This window comes from Candoia aspera, chromosome 2 (genome assembly GCF_035149785.1).
Source record: "Candoia aspera isolate rCanAsp1 chromosome 2, rCanAsp1.hap2, whole genome shotgun sequence".
In the NCBI taxonomy this organism is placed as follows: domain Eukaryota; kingdom Metazoa; phylum Chordata; class Lepidosauria; order Squamata; family Boidae; genus Candoia; species Candoia aspera.
In genome coordinates this window covers 196517498-196543846 of record NC_086154.1, presented here as the reverse complement: position 1 = coordinate 196543846, position 26349 = coordinate 196517498, and the positions used below count along the sequence as shown (strand labels likewise).

At 40.4% G+C, this 26349-nt stretch overlaps 1 protein-coding gene and 1 long non-coding RNA gene across 2 annotated transcripts in view; both read right to left on the bottom strand.

Moving 5' to 3' along the window:
• The window catches only part of LOC134491405 (uncharacterized), a 771213-nt gene that overhangs the window by 88286 nt on the left and 656578 nt on the right, over nt 1-26349 (bottom strand). The gene's annotated exons all lie outside the window — the stretch shown is intronic.
• Nucleotides 1-26349, bottom strand: part of TMC1 (transmembrane channel like 1) — a 71519-nt gene that overhangs the window by 43123 nt on the left and 2047 nt on the right. Inside the window, exons 2-3 of the mRNA XM_063296648.1 lie at nt 24604-24636; nt 432-482 (exon numbers count right to left, since the gene is read on the bottom strand). Of these exons, the coding sequence (XP_063152718.1) occupies nt 432-482; nt 24604-24636 (84 nt within the window). The remainder of the gene's footprint in view (nt 1-431; nt 483-24603; nt 24637-26349) is intronic.

Sequence of the window (26349 nt, the reverse complement as noted above, 5' to 3'; positions counted from 1 at the left end):
CTATCCTCCATCCCAGATAAAATTATTATTTTAATAGCACAATCTCATGCCATGAATGAATTGATTGGTATCCATCCATACACTGGTTAAAATATAGCCACCATTCTCTGCCCTCTTCCAATGATACAGTGACTCACAAGTTAACAGACTGCATTTTAGCCTAGTGAGGTGTGTGAACCCAGCCCAACATGCCTGTAAATGTTAGGTACTATTTCATATCTTCCAACACGCCCATAAATGTTAGGTACTATTTCAACCTTCCCAAACATGACGCTATCCAAATATATTGTGCTACAAATCCCATTATCCCCAGCCAGAATTACTGGGGTTGATGGCACCTTTAGCCCAACACATATGGAAGGCACCAGTTCAGAAAAGGCTGTCTCTAGAGCTGAAGTTGTTCTCCACAGAGTAAGTTTTAGTGTGGTTACCTTCTTCACTTTCAGCAGCATTGCCTTCCTCATTGTCATCTTCAACATCCACTGTGGAGAAAAAGCAGATATTCTGTACCCTGTGAAAACTGGGTGATCTGTGACATATTGTTACTTTAACTCAACCAGGTATATAGAGGTATAAACTTTCCCCATGATAGGCAGGGGATGAGGCAAAGAGCACATCAGGAGGACAAGGCTTATAAAACCTGTTATTTGGGCATCTTCCTGTCATGGGAAGGGGGTTGTGAGGATGACTTCAGAGAGAGAAAGACAGGAAGTCCCATTTCTTATACCATTCAGCTGAAGTGGAAAATAGGATTAAATATTAAATAACTATAAAACAGCCAGTCTGATGAGAGGTGAAGGTGAAGGTGCTGGCCTAAAAACCAGGAAACTGTGAGTTCTAGTCTTGCCTTAGTCATGAAAGCCAGCTGGCTGACTTTGGGCCAGTCACTCTCTCTCAGCCCAACCCACCTCACAGCTCTGTTTCAGGAGGAACAACATTATAAAAATAAACAAAATGTAACAGTTTGTTTCATGTGTAGTCCTCACTTAAAGATGATAATTGGGACTGACATGTCCATCACTAAGCAACGTGGTTGTAAAGCATGACATCACATGACCACATCACTTAACAGCAGCAATCCCAGCAGTCCCTGAATTGCGGGTCATTAAGCAAGGACCCTCACGTGACTGCGACTTGTGATTTCCTTTTGGTTTCTAACAAGCAAAGTCAATGGGAAAGCTGGCAGGAAGTTGCAAGTCCCAGTCACAACAAGCCTTTCCTTAGGTGGCTCGCAAGCAGGCCGGTGGGTGACTGAATGCTACGGAGTGTGGTTGGGTGGGGGGCTGGGTGCTGCCACAAGGTGTGAGTGCTGCACTGCTGGGGAATGCATGGCACAAGTGTGGCAAGGCCAGGTGGTAGGCAGCGTAGTATGGGTGCAGCTGGTCAGGTGGGCTGCCTGCCCACCCAGGGCCCACAATTGCCCTACCACCCAGGGGCTCTTCAAGAGAAAAAGTGGCAGGAGCAGAAGTGACTTGTAACCTTCCCTGCTGGCTTCCCCATTGACTTTGCTTATGGGAAGCCAGCGGGGAAGTTCGCAAATGGCGATCACATGACTGTAGGGCTCTGCAACTGTAGTAAGTGCAAGCCAGTTGCCAAGCACCCGAATTGTGATCATGTGACTGTGGGGGTACTGGGACAGCCACAACTTCAAGGACCAGTCATAAGTACCACTCATTCAGCACCATCATAACTTTGAATGGTTTCTAATGAGTGGTCATTAACTGAGTACTATCTGTACAAGAGTAGCAGTATAAAAACCTGTCCCTCTCACAAACCAGCCTGCACCCTGCAACAAATAGTATCTTGTGGTGTGGCAGAACACAGAAGGCAAACACCATCAGCCATTCTGTTATGTGACCATCCGGAGATATGAACTGTACTTGTGCTAAGAAGCTGAGCCTGGGAAGAAGCTGAGAAAAGAACAGATAAGGAGTTGCCTACAGGAAGAGCTTTTCAGGAGAGGAGAGGAAGGAAGCTGGAAGGGGCTAAGAAGACTGTGAGGAGGAGTTTAGCTGAAATGGGGAGACAGGAGAAGGAGATGGAGATGCAGCAGCTAGCAAGCAAGGATGGAATCAGGCAGTTTTGGGCTGCTAATGATATTCAGGTTCCAGGGGGATTCAAGACCACTGAAAAGACTTCAGCATGGGAATTGACAAGCAAGGAGCACACCACAGAATGGATCTTCTCCCCTACACAGATATCTAGAGGGAGAAGAAGAACCGAAGACACAAAAAGGAAGACCCAAACTTTGAAACTATTCTGTTTGGGGAATTTAATAGCAATAGTGTTTTAGAATTGTGCACATCATTATTTTAGCAGAAGCAGTATTACTGCTGGCACAAAGACAGCTAATTTCTGAATTGTAGAGTAATTAGGTCATAAAGTACTTTACTTTCTTCTAAACCCCTTGGAAGACCAACACAGGAGGGGTGGGGTCAAAAGGACTGTAGGTCTGTTCGTATGCATTACTGGAATTCTGCTTTTTAGATGATGATGATGATGATGATGATGATGATGATGATGCTGCTAAGAAAAATAAAATGGGAATGGTTCACACCTAAGATGTTACATGCTGTGTCTGATTAATCTGCAGAACTAATGTCAAGGTGACAGCAGTGGTGGGAATGAGCAGATAAACAACTTTCAATCAAATCTTTTTTGTGGTCAAAGGCTAGCATAAGGATGTCAGTTCAAAGCATAGAAAATACATTAAAATCATTCATATATATATATATATATATATATATATATATATATAATCACAGAAGTCTAAAAGAAAAGGAAAAAAAATCTAAAAGGAGGGGCAGGAGCATTAGATGGGTGTAGGGGAGCATGAAGGTTAGTATATCTGTCAGTACAGTGCTCTAGCATGATGAATTAGATGCTCATTAAATTTAATTTATGGCACCAGTCATCATCTGGCAACTTTTAAGCGCTGCTGTGCAGAACCCAGCAACACTGGGTTTGTAGCAGAGTTGGTATCTGACAGCAGCAGGGAGGTGTATAATTGTCCTGAGCGCCCTCGGTATTTATACAGTAACAGTAAGATGAGGCTAGTACCAGTGTCTATACTCCAGGCACTGGAGGAGCTCATGCTCTGTTGTTTCTATGTGACCAGAGTCACAGGGGCCTTGTCTCTCCAGGTAAGAAATATGCCTGTATCAGCCTTCAAGGACAGCTGAGGGAAGGGCGTGGCATCGTGCCAGAGTAAAGTCCCTCCAATGTTTAGGTACTTCAAGTTTAGTTAAATATGTCATAGGAGAGGCAGGACACCTGCTGGATTCACTGGCAAGAAAGGTTGGGGACCTGGCTAAATCCAATTGGTGCTCTCTGTCTGCTAAAGGTAAAGGGTAAAGGTTTCCCTTGACATTAAGTCCAGTCGTGTCCGACTCTAGGGGGCGGTGCTCATCTCCGTTTCAAAGCCGAAGAGCCTGCGTTTGTCTGTAGACACTTCCGTGGTCATGTGGCCAGCATGACTACATGGAACGCCATTACCTGCCCGCCAAAGCGGTACCTATTAATCTACTCACATTTGCATGTTTTCGAACTGCTAGGTTGGCAGGAGCTGGGACTAGCAACGGGAGCTCACCCCATCACGCGGATTCAAATCGCCGACCTTCCGATCGGCTAGCTCAGCAGCTCAGCAGTTTAACCTGCAGCGCCACCGCGTCCCAATTGCAGTGCCACCACGTCTGCTGCACACTGTTTAATGAGTGCTTTGGCCTGATCACATCCCATGCTGAGTAGAAGACCTGGAGAGAAGCCCAGGGATGAGATTTTAGTGGCCACTGCCTGATTCCATGTGGACTGAAAGTCATCCCTCATAGTTAATGGGGCAAGGCCAAGGGGGAAAAGGGATATCTGAGCCAATAGTTGAGTATGACCACCCACACCCTAGCCTCCACTTTCATTGGCTTGTCTCTAGTCTCAGGGTGGCATTAGAGACACATTTTGGAACTTGAAGGGCCAATCTTAGAAATTTGGATTACACAAGTTCCAATGGTACAAAATTGGAGAAGGGGACAAGCTGGGCACCATACAGGAGTTGTGCTTACCTTTGTGCATACAAACTTGGCTTTGAATAATTTGAGTGCTGCAGGTATATAGTGGCTGCCTCTTGACTTGAGGAAGATGAGCTCCTCTGTGCAATTTCAGCAATGTGGTCCCCATGGGCTCAAAGTTTTCCAAGAAATGCTGAAACCACACCAGGGAGAAACAGAACTTGCTGCACAAATGGTTCAGGAAGAAAGAAGGTGCAGGGAGACAGAATGCAAAGAGTAGGTCAAAGGCCAGTGGAGAAAGAGAGAATGGATTGTAGGAAGGAGTTTCAGGAATCAATGAAAACTGTAAGGTTCAGAGAACAAGAGGGGGAAGAAGCAGAACATCCCCAGATGCTATCCGTGTCCTTTGAAGAGTTCCCTACCACAGTAAGATTCCCCAGTTGCAAATGAGAAAGAGATTGAAGCTTTCTTTGTGATGTTTGAGAGGGTGGCAATGGTGTATACATGGACTGAGTGGCCCATCTGGTTCTCAGTCTCTCTGGAAAAGCTTTAAGAGATTAAATTTAAACTGGAGCAAAAAATGCAGAGGGAAAGGGTTACACCTCCTCTTCCCCAAAGCTGCAATCCATATCCAATTCCAGCAGCAACCTGTGGCTGCTGTTAAAAATAAAAGTGAAGCACAAACATGCCATGTGGCATCAACTTCGGCACTCAGACTGTTTTAGTTACGTATGTACAGATTCATCTTTTTCTAATAAAATTTAAGAAGTCTACATTCTTTCAATCATACTATTTTCTATTGCTTTCTATTTTCTCATCACTTGAAAGAAATCTATTCCATTGAAAAGCAACAGCATGCATTTTAGTTGGTTAAAACAAAAAATTGATTTAACAGCATCCTTGCTGCTTCGTTAAAGCAAGAGCTGAAAGAATGATACAAATCATACTGCTGTGAAAAACACAGCCTTGCTTCATCTTGTTTCTGAATGTGACAGGCTGAATATACATACGTACATACATACATACATACTTACAACATACATACATACATATATTGGATGCATGCAAAAGTGGAAATTCTTTCTAGAAAGTCAATAATACGTTGGGCATTTTGGGGGGAGGAAGGGGTGGAATCTGGCTATATACTTTCTGTTGGAAGCAGTAATTGGTCTACCTTATAGAAAATTAAACCCTTCAGAGGGATGAGGACAAACACCTCTGAAAAAAAATGTTTTGCCTGCTGGAATAAGGCATTAACTGTTATTAGCAATAATGCCTTCACTGATTGTTCCAGAGAGACAATTCTCTTGGAAGTATTCTAAAGCTAATGGAATGGCTACACAGTGGATTTGGATGAGTTCAAGCTTGTGGTTTATGGTATGTATTGCAATGTGCTTTAAAGCAGCCAGGCTGTGGTTTCATCTATACATACCTCTCAGTGTAGAGTCCTTGGTGCTCTCTGAGCTTGATTGTTTGCTTGCAGATATTTCACTACCCAGCTTTCAGTGCGAATGAGTGTGGGGTTTGCTCCCTGTTTATAAACAGTAGATTGCCCTGTGAGTTTTGGTGTGGGTGTGGTTTTCTCCTTGGTAGTTCCTTGATTAGGGTATCATCATCATTTCCCAGTTCTACCATTTAAAAAAGATACTTCCAAACCTCTCCTTTTCCATCATATAAAAATCTAATAAAAGAGCAACTGACAAGGAGACTTGTTTTTTAATGGCCTAAGAAGACAGCTGATAGCTATAATAATCTCATGAACCACAGGAACTGTGATGGTCAGTGCTAGGTAGAGATTACTCACATTTCTCTCCTCCCAAAAGTCAAGGGGAGAGGGAAAGTCAAAGGAAGCTCTACGTGGCAGAAAGGAATTTTGTCCTAGAAGTACATTAAGAATTGCCTTTGGTTCTTGCAAGACAGTCAGTGATGCTGTGGGTGTCCCTAGGGATCTAGTGAAAAGTAAGCATCTCTTGAAATGTTAATGCTATGAACAAACTTCAACTATTATACTCAGCACTTACATAAGTATAAATAAACTTTGTATCACAGAAATGCTGTCAGTCCTCAGTGAGCTCTTCTGGGTAGGTGCTGGCAACTAAATGTTTCTTCAATGCATAACGTTCTAAACATCCTGGAGCCAGGTTACAAAAAGGCTAATCTCTTTCCCCGTTTGCTTATGCAGATTCTATGCTCCTCAAGGGAGACTGCTCCAGGTGCCTCCAATGCAATGAAGTTAGGTAACTAACTACAATCTAGAAGCTTTTTCAGATGCAATATGCACCATAAATGGTATCTTCTCTCGAGAAAAACTTGCCTGGCACCAATACGCTAGTCCAGTGTTTCTCAATCTCAACAACTTTAGGATGTGTGGACAGCATGCTGGTTAGGGAATTCTGGGAGTTGAAGTCCACATGTCTTAAAGTTGCTGAGGTTGAGAAACACTGGACTAGCCTTTCTTCTGCTCCAGGAAGAACTTTTTATCCTCCAAGGCAGTTTAAGAATGCTTTTAGTGCTTGTACTGTACATCTTTAGGCAGTTTTGTTCTGTCACCATTTATTCCGATTTTATTACACACTGCATTGTTCTGATTCTTGCTGTTGGTGTTGCCTTGGTTTTAGTACTGATTTCTTGGCTTATGTTTTTACTTGTGTGAGTTATGTCATTATTTGTACACTTCAGTAAGAAATTCAGTTATTGAGCAGTTTAAAAATGCTGTCATTGATTCCTCTAGCTCATTCATCTCTATTGCACCAATTAAGGATACTCAAAGTTCTAAAGCAGAAACTGGATCAGTAGATGTTCCCAAATCTTGTATTTGAGATATCTTAGGACTAGATATGGCAAGAGAAAAGGTAAGATGGGTCTTCCTGCCCAAATACAGAGCAGACTGGATTGGTATGAATGTTAACAAGGGAGGGTTAACATCTACCACTAGACTGAGGGGAGTAGTTTTGGTTAGGAGACACCATATCAGGGTCCTTGGGGAAAGACTGATTGTGGTTCCAAACTAGCTACTGCTATTTATAATACTGCTACCAAATATGTTTATTAGGGGTTTCAAATATGGGACAGAGCCCACTGGGGACAACTTGCCAAGGTCCAGCTCAAATATGGAGCCAATTCTGACCCAGCTGTCAAGGAAACAAGGCAGAAGCTAAGGCAGAAAAGGTGTCGATGATGTTCAGTTGAAGGACTAGACAATGTCTATCTTTCACTTTGAACTTGATATGTAGGACATACAGGAAAGTAAATTCCACTGAACCCAGTAAGTATACACTCATCAATAAACATGCTTGGTGTAGCAGTCAGTTGGTCTCAGATACTTCATAGCCCCAACAGACATTCTGAATGTAAGTTAATGAAGATAAGCCCAGTGTGTTGTTTACCAAAAAAAAAAAAAGTGAAAAAATGAAAGAGGGAAAGGGAGAGAAGAAGGGGAAATTCATCTGAGGAAAGTGTCTATTACTCTAGGCCTTTTAATTAAATTGAGTTCTGGCACAAGTTTAAAGTTTTCCTGATCCTAAAAATCACTAACATTAGAGGAAAGGGTTTGTATAAAATGAGCTGATGCTTCAGAAAGAATAGAATCTAGTACTGAAACCAGAACATTCAGAACCAGCCTCCAAATTTATTTTTGGAATTAGCTGCATAACATCTACATGATGAAGGATATGTTTTCTTTCAAAGAAATAATCATTTTCTAATATGGTATGAACCAATGTCAGTATGAATTATCTTTTAAAAAAAATTATTGCTTTGTATTTTTGAAGGAATAGGGTAGATAACACAAATGGAAGAATCAAGTACAGGTAATGAAATATGTGTGGATAAACAACAAATCTAAAAAATTAAAACAAATAGTATTATTGGAAGCTTATGATATTACAAAATATTTTATATCCATTTTATGTTGTATGTTGAGCTAAAAATGCTTGGTTAACACAGCTGAAATTATTAAAGAAACTGTAGGTATTACACAATACATTAAATCAATACAGTAAATTCTACATCAAATTCTAAAACCAAATTTTGGATGCGGCACAATGCCCTATATGAGATTGTAGTCCAAGAATGGTTTCTAATCAGAATTAAATTCTACGGCAGATTTACTTGCTAAATCCAAAGTTATTCTAGACATTGAGAAATAGTCCCACAATTTAGTTATCTATTCTTCCAAAGAGGAAATCAAAGATCTTTTCCAATAAAAGATATATAAAATCCTTACAGCCGTTAACATATACAATGCTAATTCAGTGCATTTTGAAAGGATATATGGTTTAGTAAAATTTAGTTAGACTATCTCAGGTTGCAACAGGATTACAACTTTCAAAATTTGTTCCCTTATAGAATTAATTATTTTCCAATATTGTTGGACTTTACAACAGACACGATTTATCTTACTCATACACAGAGTGGAAAACTATGCGATTAAAATATATGACCCAGTTTCTAATGGTGTGTTTTTTGGGGGGGTGGGGAAGGGGTACAAATTCTTTTCCATAGTAGGCAAAATCCTGATCCCAACTAACATAATCTACATAAACAGTTTCCTATAAAACCAGCCTGTGATGCTATGAAACCAGATGACTTTCAGATGAAAAATAACCTGCTGAGGTTAGCAACAATAAGCTGGAAAAACTAACATTTCTCCCCCTCTCATGACTGACAACTTGCATTATTGTAATACAATATATACAAAGGCATGCCTGTACTGAGACTCCAAGCTGATCCAAAATGTTTTTTGCTTTCTTCTCCTCTCTTAGATGTACTGCAAAACAGGGAACACCGATGCAGAGTTTTGATTTACAAGTAAGTAGTGAGACCACCAGAATGAAAAGAGGAAGCCAAAAACCAAAAAAACAAAGCAAGCTTCAGAGGCAAAGCAAGTTCTCTCAAAAAGAGCTGGTGTCAAAAAGGAGTTTCCATAGACCCTCCATCACACTAGGATTATGCACCTAAAGACTGCAGGAATAAGATGTACAATTAAAATTGTCATTACCATTACTTGGTGAGGCAGTTGGCTTCTCAGGTCTAGGCATTCTGACCGTATTTCACAAGGCTGGTTGAGCTCCTGCCTGCATTGGCAATTACCAGGATAAGTAGCTCGAGATAAAGTATCTCACATATCAACATAGTTTTGTCTGCCAGTGAAAGGGTACTGCTGCAATTTCATTCTCTGAAATTTAAGAAGGGACTAATTTCCTTACTCATTCATTTTTCATGAAAGTTTAGTTTATCATTTAAGGGCAGCATAGAAGGGTCAACAGAGTTGAAGTGTTTCTCTCACCTTGTTTCTTTCCCACTCCCCTCAAACAAAATGAGAATACTACTTCTGCTACAGTAAGAAAGTTTCTAGAGGTTGGCATGGGAAGATATATCAGATTATACTGCTAAGAATTCTTACAAAGAAGGAATTAGTGGAACACTGAAGTCATTTCCCCACTAGCAACTTACATCGTCTTCTAGAGACATCCAAACATCTTATTTTGTACAAAAATAGGAATAATGAGGGCAGGCTTCATATCACTTCAACAATAGCTGAGTGATGTTATAAAGATGCTGTAGGTCACTAGTAGGGAAATGGCACAAGGCACTATAAATGATACAGGATAAGTATGTTAGACAAATTAGAAGATCATTCATTATATGGTATTTCTATTCCAGTACAATGTCATAAATGCAGTTGTTCTGCATGTAAATATTTAGCATCAAAACAGGATTATAGCTCGGTGACAGAGCAGATATTCTACATAACCAGTCAAAAAGAGCTATCAATGGAATTATTTTCCTAAAGACTTGCCTAAGACCCAGTGGTGGTTTCTTAATTTGATGCCCTCCAAAGGTACTGACACTGCAGTCCAGAATTCCCAGATGGTAGCACATCTGTCAGGTTCTGAAAGGCTGCTTTGGGATTGCCACCAGACAAAGTAAGCCGTATGGCAGGGATGGACAAATGTGTGGCTGAAGTACAGCTCTCAGATCTCTCAGCCATACTGGCAAAGCTGTTTGGAGTCTTTTTACCAACATCTAAAGGACCACATACTCCCAATCCAATAATACTCAGCTACAACAGCCTGACTCAGTATAAAACAGTTTACTAAGTTTTATTTCCCACAGAGCACGCTGGAAATTCTGTATTCTTTCAGAGAGATTCAGAGCAAGGCCAGTGTATTCATGAATGGATATGGATATAACTTTCAGGCAACATATTTAAGATTCCTAAATAGCCTAAATAATATACCCACTCACCATGTTCTACTCAATGGACCCAGCTTTGAATGATGGTGTCAGATGATCATAGATACTGGCAGGAACATCCCAGGACATTCTGTGTGCAATTACAAGCATATTGAAATACCAAGAAGGCCAGGCAGAACCACAATTTTATTTGGTTCATTTTCATTTTAACAAAATGAAGCTGTTTTCCCCAGAAAAAAAAAAAATTAAAGTAAATAGTAAAAGTAGCAAAACTAAAAGATTGTTCCATTAAGGAAAAAATATATTTGGATTGCTAAATTCTGAAGAATCTGGATTTCAAGTAGTATAAATTAGCAAAAAAAATGGCTGTTCGTCCCGAAACCAAAGCAAGGTCCAATCTCACTAGAATTTGATAGGAGACAAACTGGAACTTCCAGATCTGTAGGGTAGTCTGAGAACTTCCCAGAAATCTGAAGAAACCAAATTTTGTAGATACTATTACATTTACACTTCTTTTTTCCTATGGCCTTCATCCTCTGGATAGACCTCTGCGGCTGAAAGGCCTTTGGAGACTCTCTAATCTGCATTACAGTATGGGGACTTAAGAGTCCTGAAGAACCATTATTAGTGTCCTAACAGTCAGGAACCGAGGAATAGTCAGGAGATGAGGAATAAGTCTCTAGTGTTTTATTACTGCTACATTAGACAGAAAATCCTAACAAACTGAAGAAGCGTGAGAAAACCCATACAGATAAACCCCAAAAGTCAAGGTGGGTCTGTTCTGTGTCTCTTTGAATGACTGCTCAACTCCTCACTACTACGCATGCGTTTTCCCCCCTGGATAGGGGCCCCCTCCTGCTCACCATCAGTGCTCATGACAATTAGCCTGCAATGACTAACAGATAGACATGCACAACATACAGACACATATACATAGGCTGACCATACGTCCCATTTTGAACAGGACAGTCCTGTTTTTTTAACATTTCGAGACTGTCCTGTCGTTTTAATATAAATGTCCATTTTGTCCTGTTTTCTTAAAAACCTTACTTAAAAATTTGAAAGTTCCTGCAAACCTGTCAGAATGCAGTCTGACTTTGAGTGGAAGGAGGGGGAGCTCAGCAGAAACGGTGGGAAAAAAGCCGCAGAGCTCAACCCAGCAGGAAACCTAAAAAGGAAAAAACAGGATCAGCTGATAGGTGGTGATCAAAGGGTGAGCCGATTGGCTCCTGCCTTGAAATGGCCGGAAGAAAAAAACATAAAAGCACAGCCAGAGGAGGAACGCTTTGTCCGGGACAACCGTTAACTCGACTTTCCAGCCCAGCCTTGCCTCTCGCAAAGGAAGGAATCCAAAGATTCCCAGCCCGAGAAAACTGGAGAGGTTCCTGCCTGCCGATCCAGCCCGTCGCCCAGCCCTGCCCTGTTTTGCCATCCCAATGTCCTGTTTTTAACCTCATCCTGTTTTGCCATCCCAGTGTCCTGTTTTTGTCTCAAGGAAATATGGTCAGCCTACATATACACAAACACAAACTCACAATGGTGGGAGGGCATAGCATAGAATTGTCCCATGGGAGGGCATTGTAGCCTGCAATCTGGACTGAATCGTTTTCAGCATCTTGCCATACCTTTTCAGTCCAGACAGGTTTTTCTTAAGCTAGGTTAGACCTAAACTGCCATGAGCACAGGACAGGGATAGCTTGTTCGCACAGGGTAGCTATGCCCTTAAACTGCTCTGATGTCACATGTGGGAAATATGGAAGTGAGGCCGTAGGATGGTTCTTAGGGGAAGCAGGTTCACACGTCACAAAGAGCCTGAATGTGTATGTGTGTATGGGTGATTGTGAATTCATCTACTTAGCATCTACTTAGCATTATCCATTAACTGTGGTTTATCCAACAAACCACTTTTTAAACAATCAGGAATAAAACAATAGCCTATACCTTGTGGCTTCAGCCCTCACAGCACTCTCTTCCCACCCGCACACAGCTGTCACTGGATTTTATTTCACTTGTGAAGCATGAAGCCACAATGATTTTGTTCAGGGAGGGAGGGAAGATTCTAAGCGCATCATAATCATAGCACCATCACTACTACTGAAATAAAATGGAGCTTTAATTTTGCTCCTGTGATACCACTCACAAATACAAATACCTGGAGATGTTATAAAGAAACACAACAGTTTTAAAAGATAAAAATATTAACATGAAAAAATGTCCATGCGCAGTCAGTTGCCTTGACAATTAAATAATTGGCTTTCTCTCTGGGTCAACCCATCGTGAAATCTGCATTTCGTGTCACTCCTTTCCATGCCTTTGCCAGACAATGTCAACAAGGAGTTTTGTCTCAGTGTGTTGCCCACGCCTTTCTGGTAAGAGCAGCCCCTAACTGAAGATCTGTGTGTCTCCAGAAAACAAAGTGCTACTCTTCCTTTCTTCTCTTCAGACATGTGGTGCTTTAAAAACATACACAGGCACAGCAGATCATTTGCCAAAATATGGTGTCAATCAGCTGTTCTATTTCATGCTCATGTAAATTTTTGATAGCTGAATTATAACTAAAATCTGAGTCCTATAAAAAAAGTATATCAGTATAGTGATTCAATGACAGTCACATGGGAAACACAGTTCTAAGATTATAGTTCCCCATACCTTTCTTTCACCTCAAAGTAACCAAAGGCCACTCCACAACATCTGGATTAGGCAAAAGAACATTAATTCAGCTTTAGAAACTAGTTAGCAAACATTTTCTAAATTGCAGGGTAGGTCCTGCATGCAGCTGTACTGTACCATAAATGCTCATTTTGACATTTCTGTAGAGGATTTAGGTTCTACCTTCCTGTCAGAATTCTTCTAGATAAAATATAATAGCACGAAAACAAATCCAACAAAATATAGAAAAAAATCTTGAATTTCATAAGTGTGAACCAGCTAAAAGCAGATTGTGCAGTCTTAACATGTAAGAGTCAATAGCAGCTGGAGACAAAGAAAAGTTGCAGGTCAGTGGTCTAGATGACAGGCCACACTTTAGCCCAACATTTAAAAGAAAGCAAAGATGATGCTAGACCATCAATCCATGGGAGGAAATTTTTAAGATATGGTGATGTTTTCAAAAAGTTTCTGGCTGCAGTAGCATCAGCCTATCTTTGGCAGGTAGGGTTATCCAGGGACGACCTTCAGTGAAGACCCCAGGTGATAGACAGAGTCATATGGAAAGAAGCAGTCTAGTAATAGCAGTCAAAGAAAGCCTAGCTCTGATTACCTTCTACTGGGTCCTGGAGAACAGGAGATTGAGAAAGAGAGAGAAGAGCAAGCCAACATTATTATTTAATTAAATGTCATTTTCTGAGTGCGTGCCCAGCATGTGATACAGTTATATCCAAGGCCAATGGGAAAAAAAGATTAAGGAAAACAGAATGTACTGTCCTTTGACTATTAGCAATCATTAGGATAATAAGCAGACCCAAGAATTAATTGGTACAAAGGTTTACCAAGGGTGAGCCCCAGTGTCATACAATGGAACTGATGCCTGAAATATGTTAATTAAAATAAAGGAGCAATAATTAAAAAGAGAGGAGTAACAGATTTGAACATGCACACGGTATTTTTTCGTTTAACATTCCCCATGTACTCTCAGTGTTAAAGAGCAGATTGTATGGCAAGATATTTTTATTTGTGGTTAAAAAGGGAAAAAAATGTTAATACAAAAAAACAAAACAAGATATATTTAAAAGCCACTAAAACAAACAAGGAAAAAGACTAAATCAAGTACACGCTCCAGATACAATAATAATTACATCTATACAGAAACCGCTACAACTAACTTTTTAAACAACAAATTGAATCCTGCCCTCATGGAATCACATTGCCCAGTCTTTCTTTGGCACTGATAAAGATCCAGCTGAGACACTGAGCAGTGTCACATTTTATCAAACCAAGCTTTGATATATGATCCACAATTGTCTTTTCGAGAACATATAATGAACTTTTTTGCCAACAGTCCAGGCATTCAGCAACACACTGACATCTTTAAATCTTAATTTCATTCTAAGGCCCAGTTTCAACATAGTAAAAATATCCAACCAATAAGAATTTACCAATAGAGACTATTTGGTGCAGTGGTCAAAGGCAGTGAGCTATAGACATAAACTGGGAGACCATGAGTTCTAGTCCCACTTTAAACACAAAGCCAACTGGGTGACCTTGGGCCACTCACCCTCTCTCAGTCCTAGGAAGTAGGCAATGGCAAGCCACTTCCAAAAATGCTGTCAAGAAAACTGAAAGGACTACATACAAAGGTGACTTCCAACTTTCAACAGCAAGAATATACAGCAATTTCCATAATCAAACCCTTACTCTTTATCAAACCAAGATCACATTATTTCTATACATCCTTCCATTGACACATACAAATCACTAATACAGTTGCTCCTTCCCCTTAAAATTATTTGTGTGTGTGTGTTTCTCACTTTTATAGTTTCTATTTTTTGTAGTTTTTTGTTTTTCTGTAATTTTTATCTTTGTTCTAAACTTAATAAAATTATATCAAAAAAATAAAAAGAAAACTGAAAGGACTAGTCTAGGCAGTCACCAGGAGTCAACATTGAGTTGAAGGCATCAAACGACAACAAAAAAGAATCTACCAAAGGACAAGACCAAAGTCTGTGCCTTCAAATTTATTCCATTTCCAAAATAAGATCAACACCCAATTTTTTTTAGACATTTATTGAGGAGCCCACTAAACTTACAGAAGTATTTTCTTAAAATAAATTAAATTGTCAATAAAACAGAATTGTTGGTTTAGCTTCTTTAAAAAAAAGCTTTCTTTAATATATTCAAAATCATAGCGGTTTCCAAGGCAGCCAACGTGTCTGGTCCAAACAGAGAGCAGAACCAATGGTTTAATGGATGTGTTGCCATTCTGCTTTTAGTAATCTTTCAAAAATTGTAATAGTAGCATTAAGAACTAGTTGACTAAAGCTAATTATCCCCTTCAGTTCATACTTTCCAAACAAAAAAAACTACCCATTATTTAAAATTTATGGATTATTTTAAAGGGCCAGTTTTTCATAAGAACAGGATTCAAAATTAAAATTAAATTCAAAATAAAAAATTCTTACCCAACAGTTTCAACCACCTATTAATATCACCATGGTCCTGCATTATACAGTTTGAACTATTCAGATCTACCAAAGAGGATATTCTCTTGGGAATAATGATCCCGAAATATTTCATAGAAACTGAGCAAAAGACAAATCCATTCTTATGTAGTTCCATTGAAACCCTTGTACTTATTGGCAAAATGTTAGAGTTATTCCAATGTCCTTTATATCCAGAATATTTACCACATTGCTTTCATAATGATTTTAAAAAGATCAGAAAATAATCAGCATATACGTAGTAACAGCTTCCTGTCACCTGTATACCTTAAATATGAGAGGCCAAGCCAAAGATTCCAATACCAGATTAAATATAGGGGGCGAAATGCACATCCTTGTTGAGTTCCAGACATCTTCAATGTCTGTGTATGTGGGGTAGAATAATCTCATTAATAATTACTCAAGCAGAAGGATTGGAACAATAAAATTTAATCCAAGAAATATACTTCAGTGGAAATCTATTTTGCTTCTAAAGCTTGTTTCAGAAACTTAATTGGTACCATATCAAAGGTTTATTCCACATCCAATAAGGAATGGCTATTTCATATTCCTTAGGAAGTATTGCTGAAATATTTACCCATAATATCATATTAACAGAAGTTTAACATCTGTTCATAAAACCAGATTGTACAGGATGAATGACTTGATAACCACATCTTCTGCAATGTTCGTGCCAAAGCTGCAGTTGGAATATTTACCTCTACGTTTAACAAAGATGGCAGTCAATAACTTGAACAATTTGAAGTATCCTTTTGCATTTTCAAACTAATTGCTATATAAAGCTCATAGAATAAACAAAAGGCTACTTTTAAGACTCACATCTTTCTGACAATATAGGAGTCAAGCACCCAATTTTTTTATACCATTCTATGGGAAACCCCTTGATCCAGGCTTCCCAGGTTTACTAAATTAAATTGCATCAAGTATTTTCTGCAGCATTAGCATATACCTCTTCTATAGGCATGTCCGTAGTTGTGCTATAAAGACGTACATAAAAATCAACCAGAATTAAATTGAGAATTTAATTGCACCTGAAGCTCTGTGCATTTCTCTGTGGAATCTCTTTTCATGGCCATTACATTACATTGTTTCAGTCAAGAAGCCAACCATTTGCTTGGTTTTCCTCCTCCCAATTAAATTACACTTTAATGTGTGTTTTCTGCATTCCAAGTATACAACTGATCAAGAGTCAGCTTAGCAAAGTTAAGTCACTGCACAATTCCAAAGTATGATTCCTAGCATACAGTGACTTTTCAAAGCTTCCCCTAGATTTTTGTTTAATTACTACACTGAAATCTTTTGTTTTCTTCTTCTGTGAGGCATATGTTGTAGTCTTACCCTGTATAGAACCTTTAAACTTAAATTTTCTAATTTGCCTAATAAAATAAATAAACACATCCCAAAAGATCCTCCTATTTGTTGATCTATTTATTTTGAGGGAAAATATAATAAAAGTACAGTATCTCTTTTTTTGTTGACTGACAAATTGAGGATCATGTATGTTGATATCTTAAAAAGTAAATATAAAGCTCATGCTTCTGTTGATTAAAAAATATATATTAACATCCTGTCTTTGGGGAGAGGAAAAAAGCTTTTTAAAAAGCAAAAGAGTCATTGAGGTGACCTCTTGTTTGATTGCAAGGGGTTGGAATATTTAAAATGGGCACATTTTAAAATATATCAGAGTAGTCCAAGAACACCTATACAGCCAAGACTCACTCCTTCTCCCTCACTAATTTAGAAACAGCAGCTTCTAATAACAATAGTGTTATTATTTTTATGGATTGGGCCATTCTTTTATGATAAGGAACTTTTGGAAATAGAATTATCTTCTCCCCACCCTTGCTATAACAGGTGTCTCTTCTACTCTAATTTGGCCAGATGTAAAGTAAGCATGGTACCTTAGAAATCCTTTGGTATTTCTGTTATCCCTGAGTATTTCTGCAGTATCGCTTTCACACACTTTGCTGATTCATCTCACTTTTCTCTGCCTCAGTTCATTACTAACCTCACGCAGATATTGATTTCGTAAACTTGGACGGAAATTTGGCAGCAACTGAAAACCAGGAGGTGGCACAAATTGCTGCTGTTGCCATGAAATAAAACTGCAATCCAATTCTCCACGTGCTGACCAGGGAAGATGGGAGATGAAGCTCAGCACCTTGGAAAAACAGAAGGTTGGGGATCACGCTTGGGTCCACAGCCATTTGGGACAGGCAGGGCTTCCATTTCAAACTCCAGGGTTCATTTAGTTCCATCTGTTGTCAACTGTAGAGAGCCAGGGAGATGACATTTGAGAAGGAATCCAGAGGCTGTTAGGGAAACATCAGGTGCAGAAGAAACATGTGTTAAGTCCAGAAAGAGGGGAAAGTGTTGCTATCCACCCCCCACAACTTCTCTCCAAGATAGAGAGAAGGGAAGATACAGACAGACTTGCAAGATTCTGTTATTATAGCCTATCTCAATAAAGTATCATTCTAGTGTTCCTGTGAAGCCTGTTTCCTGATCTGGTCTACCCTGAGGGACTGGCATTAACAGAACATACATGGTAGGGTTTTTTTCATTATTATTTTGTCCAGCCCTGGTCATTTAGTCAAAATTGTTAAATAAAAACTGTGGAGAAGGGTGATCTATTAGGCACTGAACTATCCAACTTAAAAAAATACAGTCTCCAGAGCTGAAGTGCACATACCGTATGTTCTTGTTATACAATTCAAAGAGATCCCCGAACTTTAACCACTTCAAAACAAAGTTCAGGATCTAGTGAAAAACATCACCAATACCTCTCTGCATTGAGGAGACTCTGGAACTGTCTCCTTCACTCACTGGATTTTAGGGAAAGTGACCTTGTTTATATTTAATCTGTCAGAGATCAGATTTCAGCCAGTACTTCTCAAATGTGCTTCTGGCATCTAACCTTAAAAACAAAACAAATAAAATGCATACTTGCACATGTGCTGAGCTATGACAAACAGATACTTGTAGCTGATTTGAAACCCCAGTGTGGCTCTACAGTATTTATTTAATGTTCTCTGACTATTAAAAAGAATAAAAAACTATTAAGGTGAATCCATCTGGGCCCTAAGGTAGTTAAGCTGGAGATTGTAATCAGCATTCTTAAAGCTAGAGTCTCTTCTGTCGTTCTCTGGACAGTTTTCAATAAGTAAGAAGGGCTAACATCTCCAGTTACTTCTTTCTGAAGTATGGGAGGAATGGATGACACTGAAAGGTGTCTGAAAGCCATTAAGAGTCAATCATAATGTTAAGCTGAGACAAGTGGAATAAAACCTGTCACCACAGAGCAATACAATAGAATCAAATAATACAATAGAATCAAATAATACAATAGAATCAAATAATAAAATGCGGCAACACCTGGCTGACCTGTCTGGGTTCAAAGGCTAAACGGGTCAGGTGTGATTAGTACTTAGATGGGAGATCTTCAGGGAATCCCAAGGTTATAGGTCAGATTGGACAATTGTCACCTTTTTTTCTCCCTCATTTCGAGAACTTCTCCAAAGTTTTAGAGAATGTTGACAATAAATGAAAGCCAGTCCTTTTTGGGGGGGGGGGGGAATGACTGTTACTTTGCCCAATGAAGGACAATGTTCCATCTATGGTGTACTAAGTCTACTCAGCAAATCAGAAATTAACCAGGGGCTAAGCCCACCTTCTTAATGATCCATGATGGAATGATAAGACACAGGCTAGCTTTTACCAGTTCTGCCTTCATATAAATGGGATTAGGCAGGGAAGGGTTTTTGAGGAAACAAAAGTTGACTCCTCAGCATGGAGCCAGTTTATCAGATGTCTTAGGGACACTGTCAGGGGTATCTATGGGAGTGAGGATCAAAGAAATTGAGACAGTGGTCATAACCATGCAATCAAAGCTACAACCCTTGTACACGTGTGCAATATTAATGCACATAAAAAGGAGAGGAGCTTCAATCATATGGTCGTAATTGCCATCCTGACTTTTTTATAGCCCACCCTCATGGATGCCCCTGGGAACTGTAGTACCATACCAAAACCTTTAACTCTAACCTGCAGGAATACTGATCTACTTGGTTTTAAGATACCTTCAGAGCTAGGAACTGTCCATACATTATGTCATCTCATCTAATTTTCTTGACTTCGATTTTGGCATGAATGAGAAGGTGGGACCTTTGGGCCATGAGACAGAACTTACTTTTAATTCAATGGGATTGTCATAGGTTGTCAGGTATACTTTAGTGAGTAAAAAACAATAAAAGACAACTGTAGTTGTCTCTGCTGGCCAGTCCCCATAATGTTATTGGGTCAGTTTCAAAGTAGCCAAGGGTGCCCGCCCCCCATTCCTAATTAAAAATCAATTAGTTATGAAATTAGTTCTCTATTAAAAATTACCCTTTCTGATTGCCACTCTAGAGAAGTCAGACACTGAAGCACGGAGAAACTAAAAGGGTATTGAATGAAACCACACTGTGCTTTTCTCTGATATGTGCGGGGGAGTTTGGTCTTTTTTGCATAAGAAATGTTGGCATTTTACAAGGAAACAAAATTAACCCCTTTTTCCGTGAACTGGGATATAATCATGCGTCCATATTTTTAAGGATTGTTTTACTCTCTCCTAAGGTAATTTCTTCCTATGTCTTAGTAATAAACATTAACAACTACTACATTTCACCTGAAGGCTATACCCTGTTTAGGCGTTCTAGCCTTCATGTGAAAAGGAGAAGAATTCCACTTTTTGCTCTGCCTTCTCCGTGGCATTCCTTTGGCTCAGTCCTATTCTTCTTCAATTCTAATTGGAGAGGAATGGCCTGAACCATGAGAGAGAGAGAGGGAGGGAGGGAGAGGGAGAGGGAGAGGGAGAGGGAGAGGGAGAGGGAGAGAATGAGAATATATGGATGTATGATTATATCCCAATTCACAACAAAAGGGGTTAATTTTTTTTCCTTGTAAAATGCCAACATTTCTTATGCAAAAAAGACTGAACTCCCCTGTGTGTGTATATATACAATAAATTTCCTTGTCACCCCTGTGGGTGGTATGTGTCTTCCTCAACCTCGGTTCCTCTACCAGAGGCCTGGGAGTTTGAGGGTTCTGTGCAATATCTTAGCTGTTCCTAGCACTGCACTCTTCTGGACAGAGAGCTCTGATGGTGCTCCTGGGATCTGTAGGAGCCACTCTCCCAGCTTGGGGGTCACAGCCCCGAGTGCCCCTACCACCACTGGGACCACTTTGGCCTTCACTTTCCACATCCTCTCTAGTTCCTCCTTCAGGCCCTGTATGTGTGTGTTTGTGTGTGTGTTTCTTTGACATAAATCAGAAAAACTTTGGTTCAGAATCCCATTTTGTCTGCACTTTTGCAGAGGGCCCAGCTGAAAAAGGATAGGGAAATGATAGGAAACAAAAGGTTTGGATGGTATTGGTGTACACCCTTTCCATTACTTAATTTAAAAGATGTATATCTTCCCTTGCTAGTTAAATGAGGATTTCCCTCGAGATAGACATGTGCATTGCTTATCTATCTAAGAGCTACCTCTCTGCTAGGAAGCATACTTTTTTTTTTAACTTATTTATATGATTTCTAGGCCATCTGACTCCCCATGACTCTGGGCAGCTTACAGTTAAAGTTGTAAAAAAATCACAAAACACAAAGAAAGAATCACAAAAGCCCCCAAAACAAGATAAAACAAAAAAAGAAACCTATACAATCCACAGACCCTGGAAGACTAGCCAGGTCTTTAATAGCTTCCTGAACATCATTACAGGTAATCCTTAGTACCTCCGTACTGACAGTAATTGGGATTGGGAACTCTGTTGCTAAGTGATGCAGTTGTAAAGTGTGATATCGTGTGACCACGCTGACTTACAGCGGCAGTTCTGGCAGTTCCAGTTGCCATTGTTAGGTGAATCCTGCACAGTTGCAGCATCCTGCCGTCATGTGATCACCATTTGCAACCTTCTGCCGGCTTCTCCATTGTCTTGGCTTGTCGGAAGCCAACAGTGAAGGTCATAAATGGCAATCATGTGACTGTGAGACACTGTGATATCATAATTGTGAGCCAGTTGCTGAGCGCCCAAATTGCAATCATGTGACCATGGGGATGCTGCAATGGCTGCAACTATGAAGAGCCATCATAAGTACCCCTTGTTCAGTGCTGTCATAACTTTGAACGGTCCCTGAACGAGTGAATGTTAAACTAGGACTACCTGTATTCCAGAAGGCAGGCGCTACAATGGAGAAGGTGTGTTTCCTGGGTCCCACAAGATGTCACTACCTAATCAGTGTGATCCAGAGTGTGCCCACTCTGCCCGATCCTTCATATGGGGAATATATGAAGAAAGTGATGGGTCTTTTTTCTGCCCATCACCCATCAGACTGCAAGATCAATAGTGAATGTAGCTGATAATATTTATGAGACAAAGCCTTATTGGTTGTAGTCTGACTTTTATGGAGCTCTGTTTTTAGAAAGGCTGTTACTATATCCCAGATTTCAGCAGACAGGTGTTTAGCTGGAAAATTTATATATTAGCTGGACTTTATATTCGACTGGATATTTTACTTTGGGTTTCATTTTTTGTTAAGATTTAATGAAGAAGAGTTTGACCATTTTAATCTGCGTATCACATGGATTAACTGCTGTCGTCTATTTAATATTTACGATTAAAAATAAATGAAGTATCAGTTGTAAAGTTCCTGAAAACTTCAAAAACCTGTGGGGGGGAGGGGGAGATAGAGAAACTTCTTTAATTATAATAAAGCTACACATCTGCTCTTGCTTGCAGGAAACATTAGGGAGAAGAGAGGAGGTGCCATTAATAGAACTCTACAGTGTACTCCTCTGCCAGAGAGTTTTCTGCAGGGTTTATGAGAGGTGAAGGGGTGGTTCCTATGAGCACGATGGATGAAAAATTGGTGGGAACTCTCTTCATGCAACATGACACCCATCCAAACAGAAGGCAAGTCTGTCAAGTGTTTACACACACTGACTCACAACTTCTCCCCAACAGTTTCGTGATAAATATAGCCCAGAGCTGCAGTGCGCATGATTCACTGCATGGCACCAAACCCAGAAACAAGCTCTCCTTTTCTAAAACAGCTATGAATCAAAGGGGATTGCCTAATAAAGGTAGCAGTTAGGAACAGCCAGGTCTGCAGCAGAGGGTGGCGGGGTGGGTGGGGGGAGGTAAAGGAAGCAACCTGGTAGTGGTTGATACTCCTATTTGTTAACCATCTTGGCCAACATGTTCCAAATGCTCCAATCCCCAAAAGGCTTCCCCAAACACCTCCTCTCTGACTTCAAAAAAGCCAGAGGGATGACCTTAGTTGACCTGCGTAGAGCTGCCTTTTCTCAACTTGCTTTTCTGCTGTGTCAAGACTGCAACTCACCACATTCCCTCAAGAACTAGAATGTTGCCTTCCCCTCCACTCCATTCAGTGCTAGGTATTTCAGACAAAATCCCAGTAGTTGTACATTGCAGACAAATGCCACAATGCTTTGTGTATCTTCACCGAGAAAGGTGAAGCAGCTTTTCAAGTACCTGAAAGACGTGGCATTATACTTCCTTCTTTGTGCAGAAGTACATTTGAATTCAGTATGAAGGGGAGTGCCTCCTGATGCATAACACAATCATAAATGAGTTTAGAATATTTAAATAAGTGGCAGTTTCACCAGAAAAGCAGTTGGCTCATGTTAGTTCAGCTTGTTCTTTTACATGATGAATTCAGCTAGACCTGTCCTAACAACCAGGAAACACACTGAGACAATGAACTGGTCTCTAATATTTATTGCTAGTACTTAACAGGAATCCTAACAAACTGAAGAAGCGTGGGAAAAACCCAGACATATAACCCCCAAGGGTTAAGGCGGTCCCGATCTGTGTCTCTTTGAATGGTTGAACAGTTCCTCAGTGCTACGCATGCGCTTGACAGTCTGGATGGGAGCCCCCTGCTTGCCATCCTTACTCATGACAAGACCCGCCCCTCTCTGGAAGTACCTCATAAAGCCAGATGTTGTTGATAGGTAATTTTCATGACTCACCTAAATTTCTGCCTCAATCTGAGACACACCTTTTGTAATGTAGCTGTCAATTAATCTAGCATGAAACAAGAATTTCCTTTTACCTAGTAAAAGGAACCACTGAAGAGGTGGGAGTAGGAACCACTGAAGACAGGGCCAAAAGGTCCATAATGCTTACAACAATCTGGCTTAAAATTTGCATTTCTTTTCACAAAACAAATCTATCAAAGAGTTCTGGGAGAATGAACACATCTGTACATTAGATTCAAGCTTCAAGTCCACTTGCCCAAGGAGCTAATATGACTTCAACATGGCAAGAGGCAGGGCAGATATTGAGCTGACAAGCAAAATCCTGCTGAATGAAGGGCAGGAAAGTAGCCAATGGCTTGCTCAAAGTTTTTCCCAGCTCATTTACAGCACAATGATAGACAGCTGCTGGCCTTTGGTTTATTAACCTATACAGTTTTATTCCATTGTTAAAGAACAGGGAGTCCACAAAGCAATTACTAAGCTTAATAATATTAGTAATCATAACAAGAAGGCCCTGAAGATGTGGTTCTGCCAGTGGGCCTGGAGATCCCAGGTTGATATGGAGCTGACCAAGTGGCTGATTTGATTATGTTGGGCGGCGATATAAAATTGTTAAATAAATAAATACATACATACATACAATAACTTTCAGCAAAGGTTTTGCCTGAACTTTGTATTTGCATAGCTCAGTCCATGTAAAACTTTACTTTCTCTATTGAAGTTGTCCAGATCAGGAAACAGACTTACTGGAAGACTAGAACTAAGCTTTATCAAGAAAGATTATGTTAAGAAAATTTTGCAAGTCTGTTTTTCCTCCCCTCCCTCTTAAACCCCAGTGAGTCAGGGAGGAGCCAGCCTGGGTCTCTTCCTAATACCACTTCCTTCTCCAGGGCTCAAGGAACATTTCTACCCTTTCTGTTTTTGTAACAGCTTCTGAATATTCCCTTCAAGGCCATCTTCATGGCTCTCTATACCACCTCCCACATTAGGCTCAGTCTCTCCTCCTGCGTGCAAAGAAACCCCTGGGACAGCATGATGAACTGTAGGTTCACTCCTTCCCTCCTCAGTTGGCCACTCTCCAAGATCACTAGACAAGTCCTGCAATGCAGAGACAAAAGGTGCAGGGACATTTCTCCAATTTCTGCTGTTATGTAGGCTGAGCCTTTCCAGTTCCCTACTAGTGGCTGCTCCTCGTTCCCACCATCCTACCTGGCAAGTCCTGTGCTGTAGAGGTAGATGGAGCTGGGGAGCCTTCCTTCTACTCAGGCTAGAGTCCAGAACATCCAGTTAATATTTGGAAGTGGCTCAGATAGACACCTCCCTAATTCACTGAACTATAAGAAGGAGGAAGAAGTAACACATAATCAGACTTGCAAGATTCTGTTTTTATATCCAGTCTCAAAAAAAAGTAGCTTCAGCCTTCCTGTGGAGTTGATTTCTCAGTCTGGTCTCTCTATTGGGGCTGACATCTTCATCCTGGACTCACAGTCATCTTGTAGCTGATCACACAGATGGAGTTTGCCTCAAAATTGTAGAAGAAATTGTTGTACAGGCATGAACAACTGTTGCATTTTCCCATGATCTTTCTGATTCTGTATAGCCCTTCCAGTGAATCAGATATTCCAATAATTCTCCTTGCATCTAGAGTCCAGAACAGCTTCCACTTCATACTCTTCCTCTCCATCCAGCAGTATGGGGCAAGGTGGAGCTGTCTTAGAGCATAAGCTGGAATGGGGGGTGTCCTCCCACCCGAGTAATGATTGATGGAAAACAGGATGAATCTTCATTGATGCAGGCAACTGCAGATGAAAGGCCACTGGATTTGTTTGATGAACCACTGGAATGGGGCTAATGAACTCTGAGTCCAGCTTTTTGGAAGGTTAGGAAGAAGTCAAAAACTCTGTTGAAAGTCATGCTAAATCTCTGCAATTTTGGCCACACTCTTGTCTGTTCCATATGCGGCTCACTCATATACAGCCTTTGCCAAATCTTTAAGAGGCGCTGAATAGCCTGCCTCTCCTGCAGAAAGTCTCAGGCATAAGAAGCTGCAGATGCAGGAGTTCTAAAGGGCAAAATGGGGGAGGAGAAACCATAAATTGCCTAAAAAGGAGACATGCTGATAATTTTTTGTAGCCAAATTTTGAGGCAACAGTTCAATCCAATTGTCTTGTTGGTACTTATCAGAACAACACAGATATTGTTATAGAATCTGGCTTACGTGTTCAGTCTGACGTTAGGAGCCAGATGCCAAGAATATGACAAATAGACTTCAGCGTTTAATAACTGGAAGAGGGCCTTCCAAAACTTGGAAGTAAATTGAGATCTGTAATCTGAGATCAAACAGTTGACTAGGTCTCTGTACCTAAAAACATGATCTTAAAAAAGTCATGCTGTTTCCTGAGCTGACAAGAGGCCCTTGCAAGGAATGAAACAAGCCATCTTTGTTAACAAATCCACAATTACTAGAATGCTAGTATATCCCTGTACAGGGGGGAGATTAGTAATAAGATCCATTGATACACAGTCCCAAGGATGGGGAATTCAGGGGCTAGAGCAAGCCAGCTGGCCTTCCGGGAATAGACTTTGCCTGGCAACAAACATGACGAGATGAAACATAGACCCAGACATCTGCCCTCAGCCTTGGTCACCAGAACTGTCTAAGGACCCAATACAGAGTTTTAAACACTCTGTCCAAGGCAGAGTTGTAACACTTCTTCCCATAAAGGATATGGAACATATACACAGCCACTGTGAAACAGCTGCCCCTCCTCCACAGTGAAAGGTGAATAATCAGTCTGTGAGGGCATTATGGAGGATCTCTGGGGTGGGGCTCCCCAGAGGTCCTCCATAATGCCCTGGCATAATCATCATTTTGCTGCTATACCCTAATCTTATCTACAAGTTCCAGTCTGCCTCCAGTCTTTCTGGAGGTTCTATCCCCTAGAGAGAAGGAAA